The following is a 14,870-nucleotide window of genomic DNA, read 5'->3' on the forward strand; positions in this document are numbered from 1 at the left end:
AGATGACACTAACGTTTATTGAAGTCATTATTACATAAAAATACATAAATAAATTTACATGATTAAAAAATAAGAGAAAAAAATTTTCAATTAATTTTTTCAATTCCGAAATTGAAATTGAGTAAAGTTATTAAAAATTGATTGCAACTAACAATTTAAATTTATTACAAAAAATGATATTAAACATGTTCATCAACAAGTCGAAAAAAATAACAACAAAGAGAAAATGTAATATATGTAGATAGACAAGCAAATCGAAAATTCAACTAAGATCATCGTTGAGCAATTAATAAAACACAAAGAAACACTTTTCATAAAATTCAATTGTTTCGTTAAAATTTAGGCAAATATCAATAACTAAGTAACAACATAATCAAAATAACACTAAAATATAAAAATAATATCAGTATTAGTAAAATTTTATGTACAAATCATCATGACTCCAAATTTAAAATTACAAATAAAATTAAATCTTAATTTCTTATCTTAATATAATTGCAGAATATTCTCTACTACTTTGAAGAAAAGATATCAAAAGTGGAAAACAAAACAAAATCGTGGTACGAGACATACAACAATTATATGAAAGTTTAATCAAAACAACTAATGGAGACAGTTGCCCAAAGTGTTTGGACATCAAAATCAATATAATTCTAAGGATATCATAATGAATAATACATAGAGTTCAATTAAAAAACCTAAACAATAATAATATTAACAGTAATATATTTTGTAGATATCATTTGACATTATCAGTCCAAGAAAATGAGCATATTACAAAAGTAACGTTGCTTGAAGATACTACTACAATGTTAGTTAGATACCAGTCAAGGATTTCATCCAAAAGGTAACAAATTATCCCATTTTTAAAATTTAAAAATATTTATTTTGTTTTTATAAATCATGATAATTCATTTAAAATAATTAAACAAAATAATAAAGTGCATTTAATCAGAGCCAAACATTCAAAATGACTACTTGAACAACTTGAAGAAACACAAACACAAAAATACAAATTTATATTTAGATTAACCAGATATAGTGAAGATCAAAAGGATGACCAATCAGTTATAATACATGCACTGCAGAAAACAAAAGGTGTAGTAGAAGAAAAAGATGAATCAAAGAAAATGTAGAAAACGACAGTCAAGGGAATACAAGAACGAAAAATGAAAGACACATGAAAACCCAATGAACACAAAATTTAAAGTATCTCTTATGTAATCGGATATTGTTAAGACAAAACCATTGATTATATCATGTAAATTAAGAAATCGATAATAATATCTTGGATATGGCCAAGTATAATCATATATTTTTTCATAAGTATTTTGGCATTGAATCAAATATCTGCAAGTTAATTAATGAGAAAAAATTCATTAACTAGAGCATATATTCAATAGATAGTAGAAACAAATAGCGCTAGTTTGAAAATGAGGCCATGTAGTTCAGCTAAGTAGGCTTCATTTGTCAGCACTGAAATAAATTGTAGCCATCAGAAGACACCACAATTGGCTTTTCACCTTCAGACTCACTTCGACATTGCGAATTCTAAATCCCATAATGCTCGGTCGGGGCGCTACTGTTACTACTGGAGAAGCTGGATAAACCACAGATGGTAAAGGCAGAACAAAGAATAAGATAGCAAAATTTATAAATCTGAATAAGTTGAGGGGGAGTTTCTTGAAGGTTAGAAAATTTGCAGACCCGCAACTGTTGAATTTGGTCTTGGCCCAAGGGAAACTTGAGCACCAGGGGAAGTAGATGGCAAGGAAGCTCCTTGAAACAAAAACCAAATTAGTCGAGTATCAAAATAATGCTTATAAAAGTCGCTTGCTGGTTTTTCTTGCTTCATTCTTTACATTTTTCATTCTAATATTGTATGCCACCTTTTTAAGCATCAATTATCTATTTTTTTTCTTAAGTTTAGGAAAATAAATGTTGCATTAGACGTTTGGTTTTTTATTCCATTCATGTAAGAAAAAAAGAGAATGGAATTAAATAATTTGATTATGAACTGGGCATTGAATTAAAAGCAATCCAAAATCTTAGATTTCAAGATGGTGCTGCATCTTCTTTTCTGTAAATGCGAATGGACTGTATGGTCCTTCATTTAAGGAAGGAATTAAATAATAGTTTAACATACATACCTCCGCAAATAGAAGGGTCTATTTGGAGATTGCACAGCTGAGGCAACTCTAGAGCAAGCGTTGTGTTGATAGGAAACGAACTCAAGGCAGACGGGTCATTGAGGAATGGACAAAGGCAAGTAGGCTTCTGGCCGTAGAGTTGGTTAAGACTATCACAACATGACTGCACTGGTGAAGCTTCCACGCCTTGCATGAACGGCGCACATGGGGCTAAACTTAGCAAATTCGGCCCACGCTCAGCAATTGTGTTATGGGCAATGGTCTTTAGGGAAACACAATGGAGAAACACAAGAAAGAGCGATATGGGGAGAAGAGGGAGATGAAAAGGCATTGCACAAGTTAGGTCGGTAACGCAAGTTTTTCTTGTGAGTTTTGAGGCGAATTCGCCACTGATTTTCATGTTAGCTAAATAGACGAAGAGTGCATTAGTTGGGCATGAACTGCAGAGCCATGCAATAGGTGCATGATCTCTTGACACACTTTTGTATGACGTCTCTCAAGCTACTGTCTAGGTTTCACTACTTTTTTTCATTTCTCCGTTGTGTCTATCATTCATATTTTCTGGTAAAGAAAATGTGTGGGATATGAAGTTTAGCAAAACCAGACAGCTCATTTAAGTATCGGTAGAAATATTCATTCAGAATTTGTGTATCATAGATAAAGATTTGTCATGCGTATTGATTATGAGAAGTTAAAAAAAATCGCAACTCGTTAAATTTGATACAACTTGTAGATAATTAAGAATATTACGAAAAATGATACAAAGAATGTCACAAAAAATTTGGATTCTTAAACCATACACATATGTGTGATTTGATGAGGTTCTATTTCCACCTCAACTATTGTATTCTACTTCTTGCTACACCAATAAAACCTCTTTTTTCCTAATTAGTTGTTATTTCTTTGTTAGCCTTTATAAAATCTTCCTATTTTTTAGAGATTTAAAAAAAAAAATTTGTTCCATTAAATATTAATAGTCATCAATGACTTAAAATATTTAAATTTTGAATATTATACATAAAGATATTAATATCTTTAATGCAATAAGAAGATCGTCTGAAATAAATAATTGTTGTCATAGAACCTTTTATTCTAATACATAAACTGGCCATAGATAGATGAACAAATCATAATTCTTTTCTATTCTTTATAATTTATTTTGATTATCACCACTTTTAAGAATCATTAAATCCTATAAATGATAGATCATTTCGTCCAAGTTTCAAAAAAAAAATTTTGTGGGCATAGATTTCTGGGTTTCTGGGAGGCTCAATTTTATGCTTTGGATCTACTGCTTGATGTATTAAGAAATAACATTTTAATATATTTTGATCTTTTAAATTATTGTTTATTATGCAAAAGATTTTAAAATATGATTTTTAAATTTTTGATTATGTTAAGATATGGTTTTACGTAAGAGTTTAAATCTAATAAATAGTCATCAAATAAATATAATAATATCTTACGAGCCAAACTTTGAAAATTAAAAAACTGTAAACCAAAAAATTTTTTAAAACTGATCCAACAATATTCTTTAAGATATAAAACTTATCTTTAATTTATCTCCAAATTCGAATAGAATGCTTTTTATATATCTCTCTATATATATATATATTCCTCTATTGATTTTTCTCTCTCTCACGAACTTGGCCTAGATAAAAAACTTAGTTTCAACATGCAGCAGCAGACGATGATTAATCCGGTCACGGTGGGGCTTCGTTTCAATCCCACAGACACAGAACTCATGCTCCTTCTAAACAAGAAGATCAATAACCAGCCACTCACATGCGACTATATCCGCACCGTAGATGTTTACAAGTATAATCCGTGGGAGTTGGCCGGTACTTTCTTCTTTCTTCAGTCTGTATTGGATTAGATTATAAAATAGATTTGTGATATATTGTGTGGTGTGTGCATGATCGTGATCAGTGGGTGGATTGTAGAAATTTTGTTAGAATTAAGGAGGGCGGTTTACTTTGTTATATATGCTTGCATGTGTGTTTTGATGTTTTTTGACTAACTAATAAAGAATTTTATGTTTTCAAAAAATATTTTTATCTGTTGCAGATACTAATACAAGTTGGGGGGATGATGGATTAATGTACTTTTTTACCCCGAGAGACCGGAAGTATATGAATGGCAGTCGACCGAACCGAGCCGCCGGTGATGGATTTTGGAAGGCAACGGCGATTGGTAAAAAAATATTTGATAATAATGAATGTATTGGATTGAAGAGGACCTTGGTTTTTTACCAAGGGAAGGCCTCCAATGGAAAGAAGACTAACTGGATAATGCACGAGTACACTATTAACCAGCCTCCGAGACATCCGACGGGATCCATGCGGGTAAGAACTCTCTCAACATGTTTTTGTAAATATGGCCGGTCCTTTTTCCCGCAATTTTCTCAAGTCCGATCCATTCCGACATGTTTTTTTATGCCGTGTTTGTTCGCCACTTTTGCAGCTAGATGACTGCGTTCTGTGCCGGATTCGTGAGAGAAAACCGGCCGCCGCCGCTTCTGATTCTTGTAAAACCATACACGAGACTTCTGAAAGTGAGAACCTGACATCCCACAAGCGTTCGAGAACTGAATCTGATCAGCAGCACGACGTTCCAGCGCAACACCATCTTCACCTACGACAGCCGGATCTTCCATTAATGCACCAACAGTTTCAGCAGCGACAGCCGGATCTTCCATTAATGCACCAGCAAAATCAAACTGCTCTGCAATACACGAGTCAGCAGCACGGTAGTGTTCCACAGCAACAACAAAATCAGCCTGGTGGAGAGCTCGATTATTCTGTCCAGAGAAGATTAGAAGAAATAGAACATTTTCTTATGGATGATCTAGAAAACGACGACGAAGGTGTACTGATCGACAACTAGTTTGAACGACTCTATCTTCGTGATCAAATCTTGGATTTAGCATTGCTGCCATAGTGCCCACTTCATAATTATTTTATTTGTAATTTTAAATTTGGAGTTATAACAATTTGTAAATAAAATTTTGCTTATATTCATATTATTTTAATATTTTAATGTGATTTTGATTATGTTAGTCGCTTAGTTATACATGTGATATTTGCATAAATTTTAATGAAACAATTGAATTTTACAAAAAGTGTTTCTTTAATTGTGTTTTATCAATTGCTCAACATTAATGATATTAGTTGAATTTTCGATTTCCTTGTCTATCTACATATATTTAATTTTCTCTTTGTTGTTATTGTTTTCCGATATTGATGTTAATGTTTTATGTCATTTTTGGAAATAAATTTAAATTATTAGTTTCAATCAAATTTTAATAACTTAACTCATTTTCAATTTTGGTATTGAAAATTTTAATTGAATTTTTTTTTTCACTTAATTTTTAGGCATGCAAACTTATTTATGTATTTGTATGTAATAATAACTTAAACAAAAGTTAGTGTTATCTAGTGGATAAAATAAATTAACTGTTTATCATGCTTTCATCTCTATTACTTTATTGCGATAAGCGTTTAGTAGCATTATTGTTGTCACCATGATCATTTCGTAAAATTTTATTTATATTAATTCAATGTTTTTGTGATAGACCTTAATTTGAAAAATACAAAAAGAATTGAGGAGTTTCTAACTAAATTTTAATAGTTATATTTTTAAAAATAATATTATTATATTTATTTGTGAAATAAAGATATTGGAAAGAAGGAATCATGCTGGGTGTCATTTAGATTACTTTATATATATATATATGTATGTATGTTTACACGTATGTGTGTAAAAAAAGAATAAGCGAGAACAAGTCTACATAAAATTCAAGTGAAAAAGCGAAAAATTGAAAGGTAAAGTATTATCTTGCCATAAGTAGTGAAAAATGCTACAATATAATATATTATGAGATAAATAAATCATCAGTTATTATATAGTTGGTGGTTATAAATTATTAAGGTATTTTCCAATTGAAGGTTACAAACATTTTTTCTAATTAAACATCTGCACATGCATTATCTTTTGAAGGCTGCTCATGTCATGTTCTCTAACAACTGTTCATGCCCTGTGCTTTGTCAGCAGGCATGGCGACCCATATTGTTCTGGTCTTGTCATGGGCACTGATTGTCAAGCTAGTGATTTCGAGTCGTGGTGACCCAAACTGGCAGGCCCGTCTCCTAGCCATTGGCCCAGTGGTAAAGACCCCGATCTGGAAAGATATTTTCCGATTATTAAGTGAGATGAACCTTGGTTAGGCGAGACGAACCCTAGTTGAGTGACTTGTACCCTGGTCAGGGAAGACGAACCCTGGTCGGGTGACCTAGACCCTAGTCGGGTGACCTGAATCTTGTTCGGACAAGATGAACCTTGGTTGAGGGAGATGAACTCTGGTCGGGTAACCTGAAACCTGGTCGAGTGATCTGAATCTTGGTCAGGAGAGATAAACCTTGGTCGAAAGAGATGAACTCTGGTCGGGTGACCTAAACCTTGGTCAAGAATGATGAACCCTAGTCGGACGAGATGACCCTGGTCTGGTGACTTGAACCCTGATCGAGGAAGATGAACCCTTAGAGGGCGAGATGACCCAGATCGGGTGACATGAACTTTGGTCGGCCAAAACAAACCCTAGTCAGGTGATATGACCTTGGTCAGGTGACCTGGATCTTGGTCGGACGAGATGATCCTGATTAGGTGACTGAACCCTGGTCGAGGAAAAGGAACCCGGGTTGGACGAGATAACCCTAGTCGGGCAACCTAAATCCTGGTTGAGCGAGATGAACCCTGGTCGGGCAATATGAATCCTAGTCAAGGAAGATGAACCCTGGTCGGGCAAGATGAACCTGGTCGGGTATCCTAAACCTTGGTTAACTTCTAACTGTGCTCTACTTAGTTTCTCGGGAGCAACTTGAAATGTGATCATGCTTTAGTCCTTTCTTCCTGCTTGAGTCCAAGGATGACCCGGGCATTTCTAGGTCATCAACACTATATCCTTAAATAGTGGGGTTAGAGTCTTACTCGCTGTCCAATTAGTCATGCTTGGACTCCGTCGAAAAGGCAGATAATTCTTGTTTTCCGATCGGCTCCACTGTTCTTGTTCTGCTATTGATGAAAATATTCATTTTCTAGCTCAATCATTTCTGTTGGAACATTTCATGTTCGCAGTCTTGATTTTGATGTTAAAAAATTTTGATATTTTGTTTCTAATGATTTACCGTAATGCGCAGGAAGCTGGAACTGATCAGGCTTCGAACTGATCAGTTAAACGAGCCGAAACTGAAGCTATCGAGATGCTAACTGAAAACATCAACTTACAGAACCCAGCTGACCAGTTCAACTGACGAGTCAACTGATTTCACCAGCCCAACTGAAGATCGGTTAAGATGACCAGTTAGGAACATCAGTTTGGAATCAATCAATTGCAGATCAAGACAAGTTATCTTAATGGATTTTAGCTACACACAAGGGTACAAAAGCATCTGTACTATCGAAGGTACAATAATGGACGTTGCAGCAAAGATTAAAGCCGAGAGATTCCTGGAGACATGTCAGTAAAGTCAAGACACGTATATCAAGGAACGCATTTAAGCTGCAACGATCACTTGTGATGAATCTTGGAGTACGGTCTCAATGCCTCTATAAATGCAAGCTCAAGACCATCAACAATCAGAGTGAACATAAGTGTGAAAAACAAAGAGGGCATGCATATTGCATAACAGCTTACAAGAAGCAATCATCCCAGAGGGAACACTTCATCGTATTATCAGCTTAGATTAGAAGCATAATTCCCTCAGTGTGTGAGAACACTTTCGGGTAGTTTTCAGATATCAGTTTTCACAGACTCACACTCACCACCACTCAAATACAGTCTTGCACAAAGACAATAAACTTGTGTATGTAGTCTTTGACACACAGACGTTAAACAAGTGTTGGCTAAAAGGTGCTGCCTTCAGTCTAGACTAGGAGTTCAATTAGAAAGTGGGTAAGTCCTAAGCTGGGTGGGTTATTACACTTGTTGTAATTAATCAAAGTCTTAGATGTATCCTATCCGAGGAGGTAGAAGGGATGACGTAGGAGCAGTTGAAGTCTCCGAACATTCATAAACATATCTTTTGTTATTTTTGTTAAACTGCTTGTTTTTGCTCTTAACTGATTTGATCAGTTCAGCTGATATCAGTTCAGTTCTATCTATAACTGAACTGATATAAGTCAGAACTGATCCTATGTAGTTTTCAGTTATTCAGATGCACAGGATACAAAACATATATGTGTTCCTTAACGAATGATTATTTCGAGTGTCTTCCGCTTGGTTTGAAAAACCAAACTCGATTTTATTCATCGGTGTACACATTCTTAGAACATGAGCTATTGCAGCTCTTGGAGAATATTTTGTTTGAAGCACCTCACGGTGCCCAACAAGCGATCCTTTAATTGGTATCAGAGCTAGTTGTTCTATGAAGGATATTTGAAAAATGATATTTTAAAATATGTTTTAAAATGTTATTTAAAATGGATTTCAAAATCCTCTTAAATATTCTATGCGTTTGACATGAGAAGAGAAAAGATTCTTGGCTCTGTAACTAACATTGTAGCCACTTCTTTCGACTCATTAACTTTGTTGTTTTAAGCAGCTTGCAGGGTTTTGAATTCAACTGACAGCAGAACAACTAAATTGTTCTGTGTACAAGATTTTAGTTTGTTATACTTACTTTAATTGTGGTGATGAGAGTCAAAACCTGTAGGTGATGATAGTAAAAATAGAGAAAAATATAAATAGCAGAAGCACTCGTTTCGCTAAAACAGAAGCAGTACTTATCGAGTTTTTCTTAGCTAAACTTAACGTAGCAAAAGCAGAACGTAGCTAAATCAAAAGCAGAACTTAACGACTTTCGTTTGATCGTTACAAGTCTTCATATTACCGTTACCTCTGATAGTACTAGTATTAATTGCACCATTTAATGCTATACGAAGACATTTAACACGCCTTACTAGTTTTGGTATAAAACAAAGACTGATTATTCTGAAGCTTTTTGCATGACCCTTTTTCGGTGATAAAGCTGATTCACTCAGAGTCAAAGAAGCCGTTTTGTTTATAAACTTTGGATTCAAGGTTTCTATATATTAAAGGATCAATCTAATATAGACGAGAACAGTTATTATTAACAAGGAACACATTCTCTGTCTATCATTCCAACGTTGTTTTGAGGAATCAAGAACTACTCTTTATCTTCAAACTCAATATAAAGAAAAGCAGCACATTCTTTATAGCAGATATCTGATCCTCGGAGATCGTCTTGTGCTGCTGTTTCTTTATCTTTTCACATGATATTCACCTTATTACTTCCTACAAAGAAGAGTTTGTAATATGGAAAAGAGTCTTTTCCAGAACATTGTTGTATTCATTATATCGTGTTGTGAAACTAAGAATTTCAGTAGGCGAAGTATAAGTCCTATTGAAGTGGGTGTGTACAAGAGTTGTATTGTAAAAAACAAAGTCTTTTAGTGATACCTTCTGGAAACAGAAGAAGGAGAGACGTAGAATATTTCGTCTTCGAACTTTCAGAAACAACTATTGTCTACTGCCTACTGTTTTATTTTTTTCACTTCAAACCATCAGATCGTTTCCGCACAAGTTATTGTGATCTGCTGGAAATATATTAGAACAAAGTAAGCTATAATCTCTAACAGGATTCTAGCACATTTGCAAATACGTCAAAGAAAGGAACGAGTTTATTCATCCCCCCTCTAAACTCTAAATCGATCCCCAACAAGTGGTATCAGAGCAGGTTATTCTTGTTCTTAAAATCTACAACAGAAATGAAACATTTCAGCAAAGTCCCTATGTTATCAAAGGAGGATTTTGATGATTGGAACATTAAGATGCAAGCCCATCCTGCAGCCCAAGACGATGATATGTGGTTTGTCATCACAGATGGTCCCTTGAAAAATCTAAAGCTTAATATAGCTATTGCTGATACTGAAGGTGCACCACAAATGGTTGAAAAGCAAAGAAATGAATGGACAAGCGAGTTCAAGAACAAAGAAAATCTAGACAATGTTGCTAAGGATAGTCTTTACAAAACAATTGACAAGAATACATTCAGAAAAATCAAAATGTGTCCTACAGCAAAAGAGATCTGGGAGAAACTCATCCAAATTTGTGAAGGAAATGAACAGACAAAGGAAAACAAGCTGTCCGTGGCAATGCAAAAGTTTGAAAATCTTAAGATGAAAGCAGGAGAAACTCAAGTGAATTTGATGAGCGATTCAGCAGATTAGAAAATGAACTAGCAGCTTTGGGAAAGGAACTTGGCAATAGAGAAGTGACACTCAAAGTGATGAAAGCTTACCCAGGGAATGAGATGTTAAGACAATGGCTATGAGAGTCTCAAAAGATCTGGACAAGTTGGAGCTACATGACTTGTTTGCGGATTTGAAAGCTTATGAGTTTGAATTGGAAGTAAGAAGTGGAGAAGAGTCCTTGTCGAATCCACCTACCAAGGCTCTGTTCAGGTGACCTAAAACCTGGTCGAGGAAGATGAACCTTGGTCGAGCGTGATGACCTTGGTTGGGCGAGATGAACCCTGGTCAGACGAGATGACCCTGGTCTGGTGACCTGAACCCTGATCGGGTGACATGAACTTTGGTCGAGGAAGATGAACTCTGCTCGGGCGAGATGACCCTGATCAGGTGACCTGAACCTTAGTTGGCAAAAATGAACCCTAGTCAGGTGAGATGACCCTAGTCGAGTGACCTGGACCCTGTTCAGATGAGATGAACCCTGATCGAGTGACATGAACCCTGACCGAGGTAGATGAACCTTGGTCGGACGAGATGAACCCTGGTCGGACGATATGAACCTTGGTCGGGTGATCTGAATCTTGGTTGAAGAAGATGAACTATAGTGAGGCAAGATGACCCTGGTCAAGTGACATGAATCCTGGCTAACTTCTAGATGTGATCTACTTAGTTTTTAGGGAGCAACTTGGAATCTGATCATGCTTTGCTCCTTTCTTCTTACTCGAGTCCAAGGATGACCCGGACATTTTCATGGCATCACTACTATCTTTTTAAATAGTGGGGTTACTCACTCTCCGATTAGTCATGCTTGGACTCCGTCGAGAAGATAGTTAATTCTTGTTTTACGATCGGCTCTTACAAATAAAAAAGAGCAATTTGAAGAGGATGATGTTCTCTCTGCAGACATGGAAGACTTCTCCAATCTAGACAAGACCATTGATCTTTCTTTGATGATGATCCGACTCTAGGTCTTAACCCCTCCACTGTACTTGTTCAGTTAGTTATGAAAATATTCATTTTATGGCTCAATAATTTCTCTCTGCAGACATGGAAGACTTCTCCAATATAGACAAGACCATTAAATCTTTCTTGAATTTTCGCTAGTTAATCGGTCTAGCAGGGCGGTCTTGACCACTGATCGAAGACTAGTTAGCCCCAACACTTTGTAAAATTTTCTAAGAGTTGAAAAGTTACATGGCCCTGATGCCTTTCGGGCTTTATTAATAAGGTGACGATGCCTCATGTCTCCTGGGCTTAGACAAAGTGTCGGGCCCTTATGTCTCGCGGGCTTAAAATAAAGTGTCGGGGCATTACTTCTTCTAAGCTTAGATAATGTGTTGGGGCCTCATGTCTCCCAGGCTTAGATAAAATGTCGGAGCCTTATGCCTCCAGGGCTTAAGCTAAGGTGTCGGGGCTTCATGTCCCCCGGGCTTAGATAAAATGTCGGGTCTCATGCCTCCAAGGCATAGAATAAGGTCCTAGGGTCTCATGTCACCCGAGCTGAGATAAAGTGTTGGGCCTCATGTATCTCGGTCTTAGATAAAGTGTTGGAACATCATGCCGCATGGGCTTAAAATAAGTGTCGAAGCCTCATTACTCTCGGATTTCGATAAGGTACTCGGGCCTCATGGCTCCCGCGCTTAGAATATGGTGTCGGAGCCTCATGTCTCCCGGGCTTAGATAAGGTGCTGTGACTCATGTCTCTCGCGCTTAGAATAAAGTGTCGGAGCCTCATGTCTTTCGGGCTTAGATAACGTGCCAGGGCATCATATATCTCAGGCTTAGATAAAGTGTCGGGATCTCATGCCTCTCGAACTTAGAAAGATTCTGAGGCCACATGTCTCCAGAGCTTAGATAAAAAGTCAGGGCCTCATGCCTTCCGGACTTAGACTAAGGTGTCAGGACCTCATTGCTCTCGGGCTTAGATAAGGTGTCGGGGACTCGTGTCTCTTGGGATTAGAATAAGGTAATGGGGCCTCATTTCTCCGAGGTTTAGATAAAGTGTCCAGGCCTCATCTTTCCCAGGCTTAGAATAAGGTGTCGGGACCTCATGTCTCCGGGCTTATATTTCAATGAAATCGTATCTATGTCTATAGATCGGATTTCCCACATAAGATGATGATGATGATTTCCGGGTAGATTGGGTAAGCTAGGTGAGCAATCTAATGAGCAGAGAAGTATACTTTCCATGTGAAGATTTTTGACTTGGTGAGATTAGTCTGGCCTAGCTTGATAGGACGAGTCCGAGTGGACTGGCTTTGTGGAATGAGCCTGACCTGGCCTAATGGGATGAGCACGGGTGTCTTTCGTGGTGAGATGAGCCATACTGGCCTGTTGGATGGGTCTGGCTTAGCCTGATGGGATGAGCTTGGGTGACCTTTCCTTACTTGGCCTGGTGAGATGGGCCTTGTTGGCCTGACCTGACCTGGTGGGATAGGCTTGGTCTAATCTGATGGGATGAGCCGAGGTGACCTAGCCTGACAAGGTGAGATGAGCCTGGATAACCTGGCCTGATAGAAAAGCTCGGGTGGCCTGGTGGGATGAGTCTGGCTTGGCCTGATGTGGTGAGCTCGGGTCAGACGATATGTACACACTCAATAACAAAATGTCCATAGGGCGTCAGAAAGGTTTCCAATGTGGTCACTCCGACACTCAAGTCAGTACATTGTTCACTAGGCAGAGAGAGAATTTATTGAATGCAATATCTCATGAAACAAATGAATGAGCAAATCTGGGTATTTATAGGGGAGAATATGATATCGATTATGGTGTCTGAACACTGTTTCTTATTAGACATATACCCATACCTTGTCCTTTGTCAGCAAGCTTTGCGGCCCATACTGTTCTGGTATTGTCAAGGGTATTAATTGTCAAGCTAATGATTTCGAGGCATGGTGACCCATATTGGCGGGCACGTCTCCTTGCGATCGGCCCTAGTGGGAAGGAACCCGATCTAGAAAGATCTTTCCCTGTGATTAAGTGAGATGAACCCTAGTAGGGCGAGATGAACCCTGGTCGAGGGAGATGAACTCTGGTCGGGTGACATGAACCATGAAAGATGAATTTTGGCGACCGAGATGACCTTGGTCGGGAGAGATGAACCCTAGTCGGGTGACCTGAACCCAGGTTGGGCAAGATGAACCATGGTTGAAGTGAGATGACCCTGGTCAGGTGACCTGAACCCTAGTCGGGCTAGACGAACCCTGACCGGGTGACCTGAACCCTAGTCAAAGAAGACGACCCTGGTAAGGCGAGAAGACCTGGTCGGGTTCATCATTATCATCATGATGTTTATTATGGCTATTGAGAAAAGTTGTAGTTTGTATACGATTAAACTTAACGAAAATACATTGAATGATAATAAACTGTAGCTGTCAAATCCGATTTAAAAATCAATGTTAACTTAGGTGCAATGAAATTAGGCATTGTTTGGACAAACATGTATTTTATTTTCTTTTCCATTACATTAATTAATTTCTGATTTAGTTCTAATTATATTGCTCTTTAACACCATTTGTTTATAATTTTGTGTTCGGATATGCTTTATTAGGAAGTTTTAAAATTTGATATTTAATATTCGATTAGATAATAAGTAAAACATGTATCCCTTAAAAATATATATAATTGTTGATAAAGTTTTTAATATTGTACTTGGGCCTCTGGCTCCCGGACTTAGAATATGGAGCAAGAGCCTCATGTCTCCCGGGCTTAGATAAGGTGTCAGTTACTCATTTCTCCCGAGCTTTGAATAAAATGTCGGAGTCTCATGTCTCCCGGGCTTAGATAACATGTCGGGGCCTCATATCTCGTAGGTTTAATAAAGTGTCGGGACCTCATGCCTCCCGAACTTAGAAGGATTCTGGGGCCACATGTCTCCCGAGCTTAGATAAAATGTTGGGGCCTCATGCCTCCCGGGCTTAGACTAAGGTGTAGGGAGCTCATTCCTCCCAAGCTTAGATAAGGTGTCGGAGTCTCATGTTTCTTGGGTTTAGAATAAAGTGATGGGGCCTCATTTCTCCTAGGCTTAGATAAGGTGTCGGGGCCTCATGTCTCGGGCTTAGAATAAGGTGTTCGGGCCTCATCTCTTTGGGCTTATATTTGAATTAAAATCGTATCTACGTCTATAGATCGATTTTCCTTATACGATGCTAAAGATGATGTCTAGATAGATTAGGTGAGTTGAGCGACAATCTAATGAGCAAAGAAGTGTACTTTGTATATGAAGATTTTTTACTTGATGAGATGAGTCTGTCCTAGCCTGATGGGACGAGCTCGGGTGGTCTGGCTTTGTAAGATGGGCCTGACTTGGCCTGATGAGATGAGCTTGGGTGTTTGGCATGGTGAGATGAGCCCGAGTTTCCCGTAGGATGGGTCTGGCTTGGCCTGATGGGATGAGCGTGGGTGGCCTGACCTGGCCTGGTGAGATGGGCCATGATGGCCTGACCTGGCTTG

The 14,870-nt window shown here is 37.6% G+C and overlaps 2 protein-coding genes across 2 annotated transcripts; one reads left to right on the forward strand and one right to left on the reverse strand.

The window, feature by feature from the left end:
* Nucleotides 1–1,463: 1,463 nt before the first annotated feature.
* LOC142528296 (non-specific lipid transfer protein GPI-anchored 10-like) lies at nt 1,464–2,550 on the reverse strand. Its single transcript, XM_075633340.1, has 3 exons — nt 2,151–2,550; nt 1,708–1,779; nt 1,464–1,600 (listed from the first exon to the last, which is right to left on the reverse strand). Exons 1-3 carry the CDS (start codon nt 2,548–2,550, stop codon nt 1,464–1,466), a joined length of 609 nt encoding a protein of 202 aa, XP_075489455.1.
* Nucleotides 2,551–4,374: 1,824 nt separating this feature from the next.
* On the forward strand, nt 4,375–5,089 carry LOC142528253 (uncharacterized). Its single transcript, XM_075633293.1, has 2 exons — nt 4,375–4,495; nt 4,614–5,089. The coding sequence occupies exons 1-2, from the start codon at nt 4,442–4,444 to the stop codon at nt 5,034–5,036; spliced, it is 477 nt and encodes a 158-aa protein (XP_075489408.1). The 5' UTR covers nt 4,375–4,441; the 3' UTR covers nt 5,037–5,089.
* Nucleotides 5,090–14,870: the final 9,781 nt, after the last annotated feature.

This window comes from Primulina tabacum, chromosome 16 (assembly GCF_025594145.1).
Source record: "Primulina tabacum isolate GXHZ01 chromosome 16, ASM2559414v2, whole genome shotgun sequence".
NCBI lineage: Eukaryota > Viridiplantae > Streptophyta > Magnoliopsida > Lamiales > Gesneriaceae > Primulina > Primulina tabacum.